This window comes from Phycodurus eques, chromosome 10, assembly GCF_024500275.1.
Source record: "Phycodurus eques isolate BA_2022a chromosome 10, UOR_Pequ_1.1, whole genome shotgun sequence".
Taxonomy (NCBI): Eukaryota; Metazoa; Chordata; class Actinopteri; order Syngnathiformes; family Syngnathidae; genus Phycodurus; species Phycodurus eques.
In genome coordinates, this window is record NC_084534.1 from 21,781,296 (window position 1) to 21,800,607 (window position 19,312).

Sequence of the window (19,312 nt, forward strand, 5' to 3'; positions counted from 1 at the left end):
AAGTTTTATATAAATCACCAAGTATATAAAATGAGGCTTAAAAATTGTGAAAAATCAAGCCGTTGTCCCCTCTCTCAAACGCTGTGGGCGTGTCTGCTGAATGTGCTGAGACCATGCCCTGCTCCACTGTCAATCAAATACCACTTCTACGACCTGGAAAAATGGATGCTACTTCATCGAGCTGCTAGACATCTTTCTTAAGCTTACATGTAACTACAAGTTTGAGTCTCTTCAAGCCTCCAGTGGCTGGAATATATCTCACCAGGTCATCACAGGGCTTTCCCACGCCACAACAACAAGGCGCTCTAAAGCTACCACACCAGCGTAAAAGCCCCTGTCCACACGCTGGACTTAGTTGGACTTAGTTTTTTTCCCACGCCTCGCTCGTTCCTCAGTCTGTGTGACATGCGCACACTCACAGACGACGAGGCACTCTGAAAGAGCCGCGCCAGTGGAGTATCGGAAGGGATATCAGCAAAGGGAAATCAGGAAATCTGAAATGTTGAAAAAAGCAGTTTAACAGTATATCTCCACAAGTGAATCCTAGTTCTCAGTCTTTGCACATTTTCAAAAATTATCTTCAAGCGTGTAATTATTCAGGAACAAATCTCTGAACTCACACCACAGGGTCTTTAAGTCATTTGATACTTGGTGTCATTTCTAGCTGAAAGATACCCATTCAACAAATAAAAAAAAAAAGCACGTAAAGACAAAATTTGGCCAGGATATGAAGAACTTGGGGATTGCTGTAACTGTGTTACTATTCACTTATTAACATTCAGAGTGGCCACAAAACACTTCAAGCGTTTGACAGTTCATTGTTGGTCAAGCAGTTCTTTGTTAATCCTTCCTTCCTTTGACAGTTGTTCTGAGTTACAAGTTCATTGTCTAGACAATGTTGCAATGCTTGTCGCGTGTATTTGGGTGGATTCAGCCCTGCCCTTGGGTCTGCCTGTTTTTCACAGCGTGTTGCCTCATCAGATCCCAGAAGAGCATGCTGAGGACTGTGTGTGGAGCCAAGCGCAGAAACACTGGGCCCATGCCTTTGTACAGACCGAGCAGGCCTTCAGCTCGGCAGACCTTCAGCATACAGTCCGAAAAACCGTTGTAGAGACGTCCCTAAGAGGAACATTGGGAGGGGGGGGGGGACAATCACAGCTTTTGGTAGGTTTAATGATGGTGACAATTTGAGCCTGGGGTGAACTTTCAATGGGAAAATAGTTCTATAGAAATCCGAGGTACACCAGGATTGAAGAATGGCTCTTATTCAAATTCAGAGGTTCCACTGTAAATGTTAAACCTTGAACTCACCCTGTGAAACTCATCCACCGGCTGGTTGTAGAGCCGCGTACTGATGACATCAAAGGGTGTCATGGTGATCGCCACAGCAACTCCGCTGATGCTGGCCGCTATCAAAGCCACAACCCAGTTGGCTCTGGGACTAAAACACTGCGAGGACAAAATGGGAAAGGTTTTGTGGCAGCTGCTCAATCACGTGCGTCCGAAAATGGCAGGTGTTTACAGCGGCAACTAGTGTACCTGGGAATGTAACACCCACTCCTTGGCCGAGGTGAAGATTGCCAGTTGAGTAGCTGAACCAACCGTGACGCGAGGCACGGCCCCATTCACACCCCTCCAGAGTCCAATGAATCCCTCTTTTCTATAGATGGTAACAAAGGCATCAGACACTCCCTGGAAATGTAAAGAAAAAGTCACACAATGGGTGATAGAAAAGAACATAGCAGCATATTATAGAGCGATTGGCGTTCACACATTCACACCATTCACACATCTCAAATCATTGTTCCCCAATGAAATTAATATAAATGCCATTAATCCATTCTAGAGCCCCAAATTCTGTTTTTTTTTTAAATAAGAAAACTATAGCACTCTATAAAAACATATACTGTAGTAATATCATAATTGAATAGAATGTAAAGAATTAAACAGTTTGTGCATCATGCTTAATGCATTACAGCTCCTTCTAGTGTGTGTGACTTGGCCACCTGGGGCAGTATAATACAGTCATTCAGCTACAAAGAAAGAAGACTTTAAGACAGTACCGTAAGTGATTCAGTAAGATGTAGTAATATTAGCCATCTTTCACAGAGGACAAATAATATACTCTCTGTCTACATGTGTTGCAGCACCATTTGTGGTCAAATATGCATTACTTAAAGTGTTGTGACACCGCCAAGTAGATGCTATTAATTAGCCTGTTTATGGCATTTCCCATTATGTGTTAGCATTAAGCTAGCAGACGTTAAGGCAAAGTTACAGTATGTGATTGATGTAACTCATTCACTGCCATTGACGGCTGTTGAATTCAAATATCCATGTTGACATTAAATATACAACTTGTAATTCTCTTTAGTTTTACAGTAAAGTCCAACTGTCAATGGTTATAAACAGCTTGAAGCATATTTTCTGTAGAATTGTTCTCTATCTGCCAAACTGCTTTTTGTTGTGAAAAGTGAGTTGAGTTCACTGTCACCATACATTGCTCGTATCTCAAAAATGTTTGCTCACAAGTTATAGCAAAAAAAAGCCATTCGTATCTGAAGGCGCTACTGTATATAATTACCGTAATCATATATTGTAGTGTTGTCACTTGGCAGGATTTTCTTGTACACATTCAGACACGTTGAAATTGGAAATGTGTTGAGTGTATTGGTCATACCACATGGTTATGCTGATGGCCCACAGCTATTGCTTCTACTGTTTGAGCCTGCAGATGTGTCTTCACCTACGGATACGAATATCAGCCTTTATTGACGTTTATACATAGATTCGGATTAGGATTGCATCACCATATTGCAAATTAATGTGAATATCAAACCTACCTATCTAGCTTGCAAGTTCTAGATAGGTTAGGGAGGGAGATAGCTGTGGTCAAAGGTTTTGGTAGTTGTTTCTTGTACTGAGCACATAAAATTAATTACTTCTTAGAATTAACTGCCTTTAATTACTTCTCAACATTCCCAAAATAGTGTATGTCTGAGCAAATTGCTGAATTTCTAAAGCATGGTCAAAATTACCATATTAACAAACGTTATATACTTCATTCGTATTTTACACAAATCTTTAAAAGTTAGAGGTTGCTTATTTGTTTTTTGTGTGTATAAGGGAACATTTAGTTATTTTATTAAGATAGCAAAGTTATTTAGAAACACAAAATTTGAGTCGCTTCCAACTTTTTCTCACAACTCTACATAGATACTGTAGCTAAGGAATGTCTACAAACCCCTGTTTAAATGCCAGGGTTTTGTGATATTAAAAAAGACACACAGTATTGTCTTTCCCTGACAGTGCAAAACCCTAATAGCTGACAAGTCAGGGAGAAAAGCAACATGCTCATTAATTCCAGGACTGTGACACGCACACGAGTCAACCTTTTGTGCTTTCATAGTTCACACACGATACGTTGTTTAGGAATTTGCTGAGAATATTCATGTTGCCTTGAAGTTGCTGGACAAAAATAGATGTAGGACATTCAAATGCATTGTGGGTGAACTCGTCTTTGCTGTTCCTTAAAAAAAAAAAAAAAAAAAAACAGTTGCATGGTGGGATTGCAAAATTTTAACAATGCTTCTTTAGTTTTTAACCTTTTGAAAAATTATTAGCGATCTTTAATTATGATAGGACTTCAAATTCTGCTGGTTCATCCTACTTTTGTAAGTAAGTCATTAGAAAATGTATTTAGTTATTCTGGACAAATTTCCCATTACACATTATTACAATTTAGCAGTGTTATTTGTATTGAAGTTCTGAGCAATCAACTATTCCATTATTATGCCCATCGGTTATCACTTCGGTTTGAAATGGTAAACACTGATCTGGTTGTGATGACTATATTAAATGTTGATAGCTGTTCTTGTCAATTACAGTAAAAACTTTGAGATTATTCATTTGTTGGATAATATTCAACCAGAAGAGTTTTAATGACTTTATCACGGAAGACCTTGTGTTGAGGTAAAAATAAAACGTTTTGTCAGTGCAGTACAGTTGCAGTACAGGTGTGGAGGACCCTTGACTGGGTTTGCCTTGGGCCCCCAAATGTCTGAATACCCACCTGTTCTAAAGACTATGCGGTTATTTGTCAAATACACTTTTTTTTAAATATATTTTTCTCGGCCTGACCTTTGGGTGTTAATTAACTTGTTGTCGCTGTTGTGTCTCCGAAACGTGAAGACGAGTATGTAATCTCATCACGTTGGGATTCGGTTACCTATTGGGGCTACATTTCAACACACAGCAGCACAGTGCCAGAGTGGCCAACATCTTGTACAGTATCTGTTCAGGGGGGACCGCAAATATTGGAAAGAAAGTTTCTAAGCTTACCAGATAGGCAGGAGAGGCAATGAATGCTCCAAGCGCCCCGGCCCCCGCCCCTGATAGGACACTTCCTCCGTGGTAAGACGTGATGCCCAGAGCTTCACAGTAAGAATAGGAGCCCAGCCTCACGCCGTTCATAACCCCCTGGTAGATCAAACCGACAGAGAGCCCCTTCTGAAGACCCCGGAGCCCGTCTGTACGGCCCACCACCCATAGGGCCTGCAAGACCCCACGGTAGTGCCTCTGGTAGGTGGCCCGCGCACGCAGCTCTCCCTGAAGCTGCAGACGGGTCTTTACCACTTCTAAAGGGTTGGTGAAGACACAGGCCGCGCAGCAGGCCAAGGCACCCAGAGCGAAGTCCAGAAGTGGGGGCGGAGAGGGGGCAAAAATGGCACGGGGTACAGGTGACACCGTGGACGCCATCATGTGCGAAAGGCTACCAAACTTTTGTTAAGAAATCTGCAGCTCACTTGTCATGTCTCAGAGGAGACTGTGACACTTTGCCCTTTGAGATAACAACAGCCGTCTTCGTCAGGAAGCAGCTTGAGTGCAACATGGAAGCCAGAATGGAATGTTATCAACCTTTTTTGCATGTCTGACATGTCACATGACACTCTTCCTTCTCTTCTATCAAGGAAGGCATCATCTGCAACAAAAGAATGCATTGCTTTTAATGTCAAACTCACGGGCCACATTGTAGTTATGGTTAGGGCCGTTATGACTGTGAAACCATAGAAATGCATAATCGTCTCGTCATATTATTACATTCATTCATCTTCCGTTCAGCTTATCCTCACTAGGGTCGCGAGCGTGCTGGAGCCTATCCCAGCTTTCTTCGGGCAAGAGCCGGGGTACACCCTGAACTGGTTGCCAGCCAATCGCAGGGAGCATATAAACAAACAACCATTCGCGCACACATTCACACCTACGGGCAATTTAGAGTCCTTAATCAACCTACCATGAATGTTTTGGGGACGTGGGAGGAAACCGGAGTGCCCGGAGAAAACCCACACTGGCTCGAGGAGAACATGCAAACTCCATAGAGGCGGGGCTGGGATTTGAAACCCGGTCCTCAGAACTTTGAGGCAGATGTGCTAACTCGTCGCCTACCGTGCCACCATATTATTACATATACATAATAAATTGACAGATCCATAACTACTTTTAAAATCAAAAGTCAATGAAAACAAAAAACGTTTGTTCAACTATTGTTCAATTGGGTCACAAAAAATGCTTGCACTATATCAATACTATTAAAAATGAAGACAATTTGCTATTTTGGGACATTTTTTTCCCCAAGAAACATGGAGTAGAGACACATGATTTGTTTTGGTAGGATACATAAAACAATGGCCGGATCTGGGCCCCTGAGTTTAAATAAAGTTTTCGGAGTCTGAATATGACACCTGTGGATTAAATGATTCAACCCTGCATATTACACGGAAAGATGTTGTCATGGCTAAAGTAGAAATCCAAGCTTTAGTTGCATGCATGTTCAACACCTTGTAAACACTTTTTCACAAATCAGTTCATTTAAGCATTAAATGACACCAGTAAATAGACAATAGTGCTGATGTGGTCAAAGTCATCCAAACTAGCAAACAAAGGGCTTTTAAATGATTCTACGCTTCAGTGTGTAATATTATAGAGAAAGATATCATTCTTGAAGTGGAAACTTTAACCTTATGCCTTGCATTGCATGCATGTTGATCCCCTTGGAAATAATTTTTCATGAGTCCGTGCATTTAAGCATGAAGTTACACTAACAGTAAACAGACAACAGTGACAATGTGGTCAAAGTTAATTGAAACTAGCAAACAAACGGATGAATTAATGACACTCACATGATGAAGTGCCCCTGTCCGCCAAAAAAAAAAACAATGCTAACGTCTGTCTGATTCGGGTGAGTGTTTGGGGATCACGCTTCATTCTTCCCGTCTCTCAATGTAAACGTGTCCGGAGCACACCCATTGTCAATGACTCCGCCCACCGCCCAGGCCGCAGCCAATGGGCACGGGGCCCAGTCAAGGGCCCATTCTGCCACCTCACCAGTCTGCGAATCGCCACCAAGTAGCGCCTCGCACGGCCTCCCTACTGGGAGCTCTGTGGGTAAAAGGTTACCGTTGGTCAGACCAGGGGGAATGAGTGGAGGGTCTCGGGTGAATGAGGGTAGCACAGTGGTGTTTCCTCAAGGTCAACCTCACATACGATTGTGTAAACGTAAACGATGACTCCATCAAGGGGCTCAATTCTGAATTATGTTCAGCACCTGTACTACAATACAGTGTGTAATAGTTATGGTGTTGTCATTTTCTGGAGCCACGAGAGAACAGACTTTCACAAGGTTACACTGACCATCGATGCGTATACAGAAGGTTTGGAAAATACATTTTTAATGGGCCATGAGAGAAAATGAAACAGTTGTCGAGGGCTACACCAACATGCTAACCTCAATTGTGTTGAATGTGATGTATAATTATAAACCAATAAATTGTATTCTACTGTGTCATTGACAAAAAGCAACTTTCAAGTTGTGGTAAGTTGGCCCGGTTATAAAGTTGTATAGGAGTCGCAACTTTTGTTGTTTGAAGTCAGTAAAAAGGCTTAAAACAAACCAAAAAAATTATAACTCAACGACGATATAGAATATGTTGATGAAGCTTTTTGATCTTGGAAACTACGGCGATGCGGTTCAGAACGATTGTTACTTCCATCCGTTTTCTATATCCTCATTTAGGTCGCGGTTGAGCTGGGGCCTATCCCAGCTAATTTGGGACGAGAGCCGAGGAGGTACACCCTGGACTGGTCGCCAGCCTATGTCATATTCAGACTAGCAATTCCAGTTTAGTCCTCAATTTACATAGCATGCATGTTTTTGTAATGTGTGAGGAAGCTGGGGTACCGAGAGAAAACCCACACAGTAACAGGTACAAAATGCAGCCGCCACACAGGAATGCAAGAGATTCGAACCCCAAACCTCAGAACTGAGCTGGAGGTAAACAAGTAGCACAAGCCTACAACAGATCATTTAACGGTGTAAATTCATCAATGACATTTTATTTTAATGTATCAACATTGAATTACTACATATACTGTATTACAGTAACCCAGACACATTTATCACTTGTTAAAATTGTATGAAAAACAAAAATATTCTCAATTAGAGTATTTACTAATATTTTATTAAAATTAAGCACATGAATTCATAGAACTGTATTCAGTGGTTTGCAAAACAGTCCAGGGTGTACCCCGCTCCAGCAAGACAAGCGCTATTAAAAATGGATGCATGGATGGATGGACAAAAGCAGTGGCTTTTTTTTTTTTTTCTTAGAAAGTGAATTTCAATCCTTTACTGCTGCTTTACTGCACCGTCAAAACAGTTTACATGCACAATCTGATGAGATCCATGGTGTATCCAAAGAAATGGGTGATGGATTTTTCACTTACCAGGAAAATAACTGACTGAGGCTTTAATAAAAGCTTAGTATTACAGACTACAAGTTGTGATGGGTCTGTTAAGTCAAGTACACCACACATGGACAGAGAGGAGACGTGGAGGCCTTTATTGTTTTACTATGTTTATAGTATAGTGCCACATCTCTCACAACTTTTAACCACCACCGAGCATAAACGCGCGCATACACATACACACACACAGTTCTCAATGTAAACATTGCAGGCTTAAAGAATGATACCAAAAGCAAGGTAGTCGTCATGCGTTTCTCTCAACAGCGTCCTTCCTTAAGAGTTCAGAAGACGACAGAAGCGGAAATGTTATGGTCTGTTTGATTAGTCTATTTGGAGCTAATAATGTCATGTAGGATCAATGCAGTCAAAAATAACGCCTAAGTCATGTATTTATTTTTTTTTAATCAAAATGTGGCTAAGATGTTTTATTTTGCAGAAGCCAGGAGGGAGAAGATTGTGAAGTGGAACATCTGACAGATTCCCCAATAATCCTTCCTATAAGAAAAAGGCCTTATGTGTCAATTCCCTTGTGTGGTCATGGGCTGAATCCCTATGATCCCCTGCGCTCCGTTATTACCTCTTTGCACGGACAAAGTACAAGGCGTTTGTCTTAGGGTAGTACTTCACGTTCTGTTTCTTGTCCATGAGGCCTCCGAAAATAATAAGCTCTCCCCTGCCCTGCACCACAGTGTGGAGGCTGGTCTCTGGGGGCCCCGTAACTGCAGCAGGAGTCCCGTTTCCATAAACTCTCCAAGCCACAGTGCCAGCAGTTTTGGCGCGTGACACGTCTAACACGTACATCTGCATTGGCTTGCAATTGAGCGACTGATACAGAGGTTTTCCTACGTTCAGACTCTGAGGAGGATGATGGCCGAGGCGCCGGGCAATCGGGGGGATAGCGTGTCCGTCTGCTCCTGCAGCCTGCGGGGGGCTAGAGGAGGAAGACGGGGAAGTTCCAGGGGGGCCCGCTCCTGCTCCACCACTTCCTCCTCCAGCAGAAGGTCCCTGTGTTTGAAGGGAAGGCGACGATAACGAAGACGGTAAAGAAGGGGAAGATGTGTTTTTGACCGCCTCCAGGCCTCGTCGTAAGGCAGCGGGGGAAACTGCTCCCGGTGGAGTGCGCGGGGAACCCGTAGGAGGTGTGTACAGGCCGTTAGTGCTGGGCACTTCGGGGTGGTGTGCTGCCTCCCAGCTATAGTCTGTAGAGGCAGGCGGATGGGCGCGAAGGGGCGGCGATGCAGCCTGTGCCGGACTGGTCCGCGGGGAAGGGGAGGAGCCATTTAGTAATGGCGGAGGCTGTGGGGGGCTGTCGGGGCAGTGTGAAGGAGACGGCTGCTGGGAAGATGATGGGCTGCCGTCCCTGGCGCTTCCTCTGGCTGAAGGTCGGGGTCTCAGCGTGCCCCATCGGCCGTTCACGCAGGGAGCCTCTTCGACAGCACCGAGAACGACGCCAGCTGCCCCACTCCGCACGGGAGACTGAGAGCGCAAAGAAGGCGGTTCCGGGCCCAGAGGGGCAGGTATGGCACTTATTGGGGAGGGCCGAGAGTTAAGACTTGGGCTGAGTGGTGCGCGGCCAGAAGGAGCCTGCGAGAAGACCACCACACACTGGCCCACCTTGAGAAAGAGTTGAACAACACAACATCAGATGTTATTTAAGATTTCAGTGAACCTCATTGGGGGGGGGAACATTGCAGACCCACCCACAATAGTTGAATACTGATTAGCAAGACTTACTCTGCAAGCTGGGTGGCACCACAGCTCCGGGGCACCGTGATCCTCGTTTTCCACCTGCAGCTGCTGCCACCTCCACGTGGGCACATCTATGTGAAGCAGCCAGGCATCCTTGAGGAGCTTTAATACATGGGAGACGGGTAACTAGATGTGTGTGGCTGCAAACAACCACAATGTAACCCACTGAAGATAATTTCCCTCATTACTGTCCAGTAAATGTAATTAATAAATTATTAATATCCCTATATTTGTTCTATGGATAGCTTCTGGGTGGAACTGACATAACAGGCAAAACTGTGACTCAATTACACTTACAGCATTTGGGCCTCCACAGCCTCCCAAAATGAGCAGCGTGTGATCATCAATCACAATCTGTCAGGAAACCATCAAGTCAGAAATAACTAGGGTTGCCAATAATACTAGTTTCAATGAGTCAACAAACTGGTGTCTAAAAAAAATAATAATAATAATAGTTTATTTAAGTGAGGTTTTCCTACCTGTGACTGGCCACCTCGCGGGTGTGGGCAGTGGCCTGATATGGCTGGTTTCGACCAGGACCACTGTTCCAGATCCAAAACCCACACATCATTACTCCTGATCAGAACAAACAGGTACCAGTATATGATTATAGCAATAAAATGAGTAAAAGTCTGTAAAATATAGGCTTTGCATTTTAAAATGTGTAACTAAATCAAGGATAAGACATGCATACATTTGCCGTGCTCCTAAAGAGCCTCCAAACACCACCATGATGTTTCCAATAACAGATGAAGAGTGGCCAGCCATGGGTGGCGGTCCTTGTGTCGTTACTATACAGTTCCACCTAGGACAGAGGGAATGCATATAAATAAAAGAAGAAATGAAAAATGTTTCAAACAGTCAATTTCTTTCCCCTCACCAGTTCTTTGAAGGGGAGTAGGTGTGGATTTCATCGAAAAATCTCTCTGGTTGGTGCAGTGGGTAAGGACTAGGTCTAGTCCACCCTCCAAACAGCACTAACAGATCTTTGTGCATCACGAGAGTTGCTCCAGCTTTAGGAGATGGATATGAGCCTGGAGAGAAGAGAGAAATGATTAAACATGCTTTCTGTGTGTGTGGGTCTACATAATTGCGACACCTCAGGAAAGGTTAACCTTTTATTCACACTACAACAGACACTTGAAAAGATACTTCCTCCTAGTTATATAACAACAATCCTTTTCATTTCAACATACGTAACATTATACTAAATAACACTGAGCAGTTCTGTGAATTGCGGCATCCAGAGAAGATGGATTTTTTTGGGGGTGTAGGCATAGCTGGCTAGCTAATTGCATGCTGCAGTGGTAAAAAGAGGCAAAGTAATTATAACTTAGTAACTCGCAATAGCGCCACTGATGCTAACAAAGATGCTAAAGTTCTTACATAGTAGGGGTGGGATGACTCCTGCCAGGGCCCAAGTGCATCACTGGCCCCCGTTTAAGCCATGCCCCCCAAAAATCATCCATCCATTTTCTGTACCGCTTATCCTCACTGGGGTCCTAGCTATCATCGGGCAAGAGGCAGGGTACACTCTCAACTGGTTGCCAGCCAATCACAGGGCACATATAAACAAACAACCATTCGCACTCACATTCACACCTACTACTATGTTTTTTGTTTAGGACAAGACGTCACCACAGAACTAACAAAGATAACGGTAGCAGTGTTTAGACTTCGTTTGTGTTGACATATATCACATTTGCGTAAATAAATTACACAAGATGGCGCCTACCAGTGTGGCCGCCTCGGTAACGCGCTCTCTAGTATTGTCTTCGTTTTTGTGTTTTTCGTCCGTCTTTGGAGACCTTACACGACTCACTTACACAAGGGGAGACCTGCTAACCATCAAGGAGGCTACTCCGGACTTTCTGTCACCAACTTTCGAAAATCCGCTCAGTTTTTTCCCCGAGTTACTCACCGGAGCGGCGTCCGCGGTTTTCGGCGCATGGATGCGGAAGCGGCGCCACAGAGGAAAACGAGCCGGAATTCAGGTGAAACTCCGCAAGAGAGGACACAGATTGGCCTTCCCGTCGATCCACCTCGCGAATGTACGCTCCCTACCCAACAAAATGGACGAGCTTCATCTTCTGTTAAAGACCAGTAAAGACTTCGGACGTTCCGCGGCCATGTGCTTCACGGAGACCTGGCTTTGCGACGCTGTACCCGATGGCGCCGTCACGCTTCCCGGCTTCAACATTCATCGAGCGGACCGCGACATGGAATCATCGGGAAAAACGAAGGGCGGCGGGATATGCCTCCATATAAACGAAAAATGGTGTACGGACGTCACGGTGCTCAGCACACACTGCAGCCCGCATTTGGAGTCGCTGTTTCTGAACTGTAAACCATTTTACGCGCCACGTGAGTTTGCATCGTTTATACTGGCTGGAGTCTATATCACACCGCAAGCTAACACGAGCGCCGCATTGCTAACGCTCGCCGAACAAGTCAACGAAATTGAAAAAAAACACCCTGACTCACCCCTCATTATTCTCGGGGACTTTAACAAAGCTAAACTCAACCACGAACTCCCTAAATACAAGCAGCACATCGACTGTCCTACCAGGGCAAATAATACTTTAGACCACTGCTACACTACGGTAAAAAACGCATACCGTGCTATACCTCGTGCAGCCCTGGGCTCGTCTGATCACTGCTTAATTCACTTAATACCGACGTACAAGCAAGTACTTAAATGTGCGAAGCCTACAGTGAAAACAGTCAAAAAGTGGACCAATGAAGCAAAGATGGAACTTCAAAGCTGTTTAGACTGCACAGACTGGAGTGTCTTTGAAAATTCAGCTGGCAGCCTGGATGAATATACGGACACTGTCACATCCTATATCAGTTTCTGTGAAGAGGTTTGTGTACCAACAAAATCATTTCGGACATTCAACAACAACAAGCCGTGGTTCACTGCTAAACTTAAGCAGCTTCGCCAAGCTAAGGAAGATGCATATCAGAGCGGGGACAGGGCCCTGTATAATCGAGCTAGAAACCAGCTTACTAAAGAAATTAACATTGCAAAGAGGATCTATGCAGCAAAGTTGGAAAAACAGTTTAGCGCGAACGACTCGAAATCAGTCTGGCGTGCATTCCAATCGCTGACTAATTACAAGCGACGATCCCCCCAAGCTGAGAACAATAGCACACTAGCCAACGACTTGAATACCTTCTATTGCAGATTTGAAAAGGACAGTTTCACTCCACACACCAACCCGGCCGCACCCGCGACCACAACCACACCTCTGACTTCTGCGTTAACCATCCATGAACAGGATGTGAGACGCATCTTCAAACAACAGAAGATTAACAAAGCAACAGGACCGGACCATGTGTCCCCATCCTGCCTCAAAGTCTGCGCGGACCAGCTCGCTCCAGTCTTCACTCAGATCTTTAACAGATCTTTGGAAATGTGCGAAGTTCCATCCTGCTTCAAACGCTCCACCATCATTCCAGTCCCCAAGAAACCTGCAATCTCTAGTCTGAATGACTACAGGCCTGTCGCTTTGACATCTGTGGTCATGAAGTCCTTTGAACGTCTCGTGCTGGACCACCTCAAGAGTGTCACAGGTCCCCTGCTGGACCCCCTGCAGTTTGCCTACCAAGCGAACAGGTCTGCGGATGATGCAGTCAACATGGGCCTGCACTTCATCCTAGAACACCTCGACAGTGCAGGGACCTACGTGAGGATCCTGTTCGTGGACTTCAGCTCAGCGTTCAACACCATCATCCCTGAACTCCTTTCAACCAAGCTTCTCCAGCTCAGCGTCTCACCTGCCATCTGCCAGTGGATTTACAGCTTTCTGACGGGCAGGACACAGCAGGTCAGGCTGGGGGAGGCCACCTCATCCACACGCAGCATCAGCACTGGGGCGCCCCAAGGTTGTGTCCTCTCTCCGCTGCTCTTCTCTCTCTACACGAACGACTGCACCTCAGCGAACCCGACTGTCAAGCTCCTGAAGTTTGCAGATGACACCACTGTCATCGGCCTCATCAAGGACGGTGACGAGTCTGCATATCGACAGGAAGCGGAGCGGCTGGAGCTGTGGTGCGGGCGACACAACCTGGAGCTGAACACGCTCAAGACGGTAGAGATGATCGTGGACTTCAGGAGGCATCCTTCGCCACAGCTGCCCCTCACGTTGTCCAGCTGCCTTGTGTCAACCGTCGAGACCTTCAAGTTCCTGGGAATTACAATCTCTCAGGACCTGAAGTGGGCGAACAACATCAACTCCGTCCTCAAAAAGGCCCAGCAGAGGATGTACTTCCTGCGGCTTCTGAGAAAGCACGGCCTGCCACCGGAGCTGCTGAGACAGTTCTACACAGCGGTCATCGAATCGGTCCTGTGTTCTTCCATCACAGTCTGGTTTGGTGCTGCTACAAAAAAGGACAAGCTCCGACTGCAACGGACAATCAAAACTGCTGAAAGGATTGTCGGTAACCCCCTACCCACCATTGAGGACTTGCACGCTGCCAGAACTAAGACAAGGGCGTGCAAAATCCTCTCGGACCGTCTGCACCCCGGTCACCAGCTCTTCCAGCTCCTTCCCTCAGGTAGGCGCTACCGATCAACGCTAACTAGAACTAGTAGACATTCCAACAGCTTCTTCCCTCTTGCGATCAACTTCTTAAACACCTAACCTATAATTCCATTACAACAAGCTGGCAATTTTTTGACTTGAGTTCGTTGTCACATTTCTGTGGGGCCAATTATTTATTACTTGTGCACTCACTGTAGTTGTCTCGCCATGCTGCACTATTTGCATATACTGGCCACTCATCCCAGAGTAGCATCTGCTCCATTTGCACACTGATTGAGGAGTATCTGTAACATTTGCACAACCGACATTGTCCCAGATGATCGCACTACTTGTCACTTTAAACCGCATACACTCCTTGAAGTCTCAGCGCCCTTTGCACAATGGTCATTGCACCGGACTATTGCAATATTAGTCGTTCGAACTGCTCTAAGTGCTAGAGGACTCTGCATCTTTTTGCACAATTGTTTTTTGTCAATGTCTTTATGTCCCCAAAGTGTTCTGTAAATTGACTGTTTGTTGTACTAGAGCGGCTCCAACTACCGGAGACAAATTCCTTGTGTGTTTTGGACATACTTGGCAAATAAAGATGATTCTGATTCTGATTCTGATTATTTAACTTTTGTCAGAAGATGCCAGCCAAAGTGAAAACTAAATTTCAGCTTCATACTATCGTGCCATTAACTCGTAGTCATACTCGTTAGCGCAGCATACATAGAAGTCCGCTAACCTATTTCCCGAGTTTGGTCACGTGACTGTCTGCATATACCAGATTATCTTCAAACATTGATAATGTATCAAGAAACAAATCTTTGAATTCACTTGTCCATGCTGTTAAGTACAGTAACTATTGTTCAAGTTAAGAAGTGATTTGGAGGAATACATTTTGGTAATATCAGTTAAGCAAAGACAATATTTGCAAATTTGGTACAAATTTTGTACCAAAATTAAAAGAAAATATTCATACTATTTGTTTCATGGTCCACATTAAATGATGTGGCGGGCCGGATCTGGCCCCCGAGCTTTGAGTTTGATGCCTGTGTTCTACATGAACAAGGTTGTTCATGTAAAGCAATGAGGATCAGGAAAATAAATGGACACAGTTGACTGCGGCTTAAGTGGAAAAAATCTGAAGGAAATAAAACGCATGTTGTTACACTAGTTCCACCGTCATCACATGAACATATTTCTTTATTCTTCCCGCTGTTTACAGAGGAGAAAGTAATACTTGTCATCACCCTTGTGAGCCACAGATCTAAAGCGCATGGCTGAAGTCAATTCCTCACACAGACACACTGTGATGGTGAATGATTGCTTGATGTGTGTAAGGGAATATAATTCCAACACACATATGGCAGCATCGGTTCTTTGGATTACAACTCAGTAAAAAAAAATATTTATCGACTCCTGACTTAACTCGCTTGGTCAAACATGTGATAATAGAAAACAGTATTTATTTCATGTGCTCCATTTTATTTTTACATTAGTGCAGTTCTCACTTCTCTAGGGAACATTTTCATTGTTTTGTTTTTGTATCTGCATCTGTGGTAGTCCTACCTGAAGCTAGAGGACGGATCCACTCCTTGCTGTTCAGGTCGAGTCTCCATAAATCATTAAAGGCAGCATTGCAGCTACTCTGGGTGCAGCCCCCAAACACATACATGGACTGGTTTGAGTCATAATAACATGCACCTGTAATAGTGGACATTAAAAGAGACTTTAAACAGAAATAGAAACAAAAGAGGAAGTACAAGAAACAGGTTTATTATTTTAAGGCGTAAGCTTAAAATTTAGCACCAGTGAAGCATATTTCATGGCTTGAGAGTCACATAAAAACTTAGTCCAGGGTGGGGGGAACCTTTTCCCTACTGGCGCAATTTCAGTTATCATAAAGTCCACAGAGGACAATTTTACAGATTTTTTGTTAAAAAAAAATATATATATATATGATGCAATCATAATTTCATTAAACCAAACCATTAACCCTGATGCCTCAACAAGGAGTGTTGGGAGAAGAATATACAAGTAAAAATAATTCAGGCGACTCGAAAATCAATGTGGAGTCCAAATATTTGAGTCCAGTGTCACCATACCCAGAGATTGTTACATGTATCACCGTTAAGTGTTTTATTGTTTAAAGTTGTATATTATCCACTGGTATATATATATATGTGTGTGTGTGTGTGTAACTTGTATGAGAGGTAAGAACTGGTCACAGAGTCAATATCTATTATTTCCTAAATAAAATCCAAACATATCACATTCTGGAGCAGATGTTGTTCCACATTTAAGGTACTATGCAATAGAGATGCTAGTAGCTGAAGTTTTACTAAGTGTTTATTGCATAAAAATATAGTTTCATCCACACAGAATTATGAGCAATTCATTTGTCACGCACGGGCTGTTTTAAGTATACTGACTGTGTGAAAAGCGCTGCGTAATTGGAGTTCCTGGATACGGGTATGTTCGACTTTCCCATTGAATGTTTCCATCCTGGACAGCTCTCATGAACCCATGATAGCACTGATAAGCAACACCTAAGTTAAAAAAAAATATATTTGTAACAGGAGTAACTAACATTTAACGAGCCTGCCTTGTAGTCTGTTACTAAAATAAAAATCACTTACCTTTAATGAGGCGATACCACTGCTTGCATACAAGCGCAGCCATTTTGTGCTCCTGGTAGGGTGACAGAAAGGACAGAATATATTCAAGGACTTCCTCTGGCAGCTCCATCATGGTTCTCCCTCCCGCTTTGGCACAAGTGTCCATGTCCCCTTCTTCCCGATAGGACCCCGTCTTTGAATCAAGGGCTTCTATTCTTCCAGCGGGGTCGGCGCCATCGTCCTCAGTGTCCATGGCAACAAAGCATCCATCGTCACAGTTGGTTGTTTGGGACATTATGGTCTGTTGGGACAGGGGAGACAAGATGGTGATACATGTGCGTGATGTTCATGAAGAGAAATACCAGACTGCAATTGCGATGGACAGTGCATGCAGTCAAAAATGTAAATGTACCCACAGGGATTCATAAAGTTTAGGATTATTACGGGACACAATGTAGAAGCACTGCAATTTGCAGCACCATTACTGAGGTTAGCAGTGGTAATCAATCAGGTCTATTATTAGGTATTAAACTACTGCAATGAGATATAAAGACCGACGCCTTGTAGTACATTCAAATGAACCCAACGATAGTAACTAGCTTGAACTTTGGAACACCTTTCTCTGTGCCCTTTGTACATGTATAGGTATTAATTGTTTTCATCGTTGTTTGAGACGAGTTGTCCCCTTAGCCAATCTTTCTTTTCCCACATCCCACTATGTCGTTAGGAACAACACACTAGCTAGCCATCACATAACGGAAATGTTGAGTACTCCCTTGTTTTTCGCCAATAAAGCTAACCGACTGACATCGTCGGCGGTTGTTGTAGACTTTATAAAGCAGCATTTTGGAGTGTAATTTTTTTTTTTTCTTTTAACGCTCTTTCCTCGGAGTGTTATGCTAACATCGCTAGCATTTTAGCTAACGCCTAGGAGTCGTTTGATAGAAAGGATACGGAAGCGTTTCCATTCAAGACACGACCAAATAATTGAAAAAGAAAAACACCTTTTAAAAATCCCCTAATTGTGCTGTGTTCCAACTACTCAACAGTCTCAATGATAAACGAGTAAACGGGTGCTGACTTCCTTGTGTTACTGCTGGTAATCTGTGCTAACGTTAGCTTCAACAGAATCAGTGCGCTAATTAGCTGGTGCGGCGGACGCATCGTTCTTTTGGTGAGGCTTTCTCACGAATGACGCCGTCACTTTCAGCCCTTTCAGCCGTGGGAGCGTCGACAGTACCGCCGCTTAAGACGTGCTCTTCCGTGACTGTGTTTTAAAGGTCCGCTCGTCTCCGGGTATCAGCTCCGGCGTGTCCTTAACAGCCTCCAAACGGTCGCCATCTTCCAATCTCGCAACGGCGTCCTCCTCCGCAGCACACTGAGAGCACAGCTACATTCCGGCAGCAGCAGCAGCCGCGGACCGGCTCCACTGGCTGGGTGGGTCCTCCGCCTGGAACCCCAAGAGGGGGCGGTCACAGGCAGACAACCGCACGGGACAAGTACTTTCACTACAGAACAGTACTGTATGCATCAGCAGAAACTAACTCAACTTTATTCAGAGAGAACAACGGCAGCTAAAACATAGTGCAGTACATACATTTAAAAAAATAATAATTCATAAAACGTAAAACACAATAATACAAAAGAAAATTGGATTATATGTATTTATACTCATTATAATACCTTGAGAATTGTTTTGCTTTTTTAAAATCAAAACAAACCACATTAATAGGAAAGCAGGTCTACGTGAAATCGTAGTATTGAGCTGGGACGAGTCATAAGTGAACTGAGGCTTGGAACATACATAAGGATTTTTCAAATATTCAAAGATTACATGAAGATTTGAAAAAAAAATGTGGCATTTAACAGTTTTGGTCATACTGAGTGTGGTGTACGCCAATAATCTCAACACTGAACACCACATACATAAACATTCTGTTCCACCACTGTTCTAGAATTCAGTCCCCCAAGACAGAAATCTTGTGTGATCAAACATCTAACAAAAACGAAGAAGAAACACTACCGTATATCTTGTATCGATGTTTCCAGAGTGTTGCCGAAGCGACCGAAGGCAGGTCTATTGTAGAAGGGTGATGTCAATAAACATTTTGAAAAATACTTCTTGCTGTCTGGTGAACCCACTTATACAAAATACGACTTTGGGTAGGACATATTTGTTTTTATTTGCGGCCCCCTCTTTATTCCTCAGTCAGGTCGCTTGTAATTGGCTTCATTCCGTTTTACGTCACAAGTCATGACTTGAAAGTAGTCAGCTTTTCCGTTACACAAGGATTTTTGGTTGTAAATATTCTTCTTTTCCTTTCGGCCTGTCCCTTTAGGGGTCACCACCGCGCGTCATCCTTTTCCATGTAAGCATATCTCCTGCATCCTCCTCTCGAAGACCAACTGCCCTCATGTCTTCCCTCACGACATCCATCAACCTTCTCTCTGGTCTTCCTTTAGCTCTCTTGCCTGACAGCTGCATCCTCATCATCCTTCTACCAATATACTCATATACATATGATTTCCTGTACTGTGAGGTTCCACACTTCATCTAGCTCCTTCCAGAATTTCTCTTTCACCTCTAGGTCACATCCTACCTGTGGGGCA

The 19,312-nt window shown here is 44.0% G+C and overlaps 2 protein-coding genes across 6 annotated transcripts; both read right to left on the reverse strand.

The window, feature by feature from the left end:
- Positions 1-705: 705 nt before the first annotated feature.
- Positions 706-6,231, reverse strand: slc25a34 (solute carrier family 25 member 34). 3 transcript variants are annotated; one of them, XM_061688091.1, is made up of 7 exons: positions 6,180-6,231; positions 4,806-5,441; positions 4,342-4,637; positions 2,681-2,746; positions 1,540-1,692; positions 1,312-1,449; positions 706-1,119 (listed from the first exon to the last, which is right to left on the reverse strand). In XM_061688091.1, the coding sequence occupies exons 2-7, from the start codon at positions 4,810-4,812 to the stop codon at positions 931-933; spliced, it is 849 nt and encodes a 282-aa protein (XP_061544075.1). In that variant the 5' UTR covers positions 4,813-5,441; positions 6,180-6,231; the 3' UTR covers positions 706-930. The 3 variants fall into 3 exon arrangements, with proteins under 3 accessions (XP_061544075.1, XP_061544073.1, XP_061544074.1); XM_061688089.1 differs by having other exon boundaries at positions 4,342-5,441; XM_061688090.1 differs by having other exon boundaries at positions 4,342-4,981; positions 6,180-6,195.
- Positions 6,232-7,598: 1,367 nt separating this feature from the next.
- Positions 7,599-18,138, reverse strand: fbxo42 (F-box protein 42). 3 transcript variants are annotated; one of them, XM_061688716.1, is made up of 10 exons: positions 17,943-18,138; positions 16,724-17,003; positions 16,517-16,633; positions 15,654-15,788; positions 10,433-10,586; positions 10,247-10,357; positions 10,032-10,128; positions 9,850-9,906; positions 9,538-9,654; positions 7,599-9,417 (listed from the first exon to the last, which is right to left on the reverse strand). In XM_061688716.1, the coding sequence occupies exons 2-10, from the start codon at positions 16,995-16,997 to the stop codon at positions 8,377-8,379; spliced, it is 2,103 nt and encodes a 700-aa protein (XP_061544700.1). In that variant the 5' UTR covers positions 16,998-17,003; positions 17,943-18,138; the 3' UTR covers positions 7,599-8,376. The 3 variants fall into 3 exon arrangements, with proteins under 3 accessions (XP_061544700.1, XP_061544701.1, XP_061544699.1); XM_061688717.1 differs by having other exon boundaries at positions 17,892-18,138; XM_061688715.1 differs by having other exon boundaries at positions 17,707-18,138.
- Between the last annotated feature and the right edge of the window lie 1,174 nt (positions 18,139-19,312).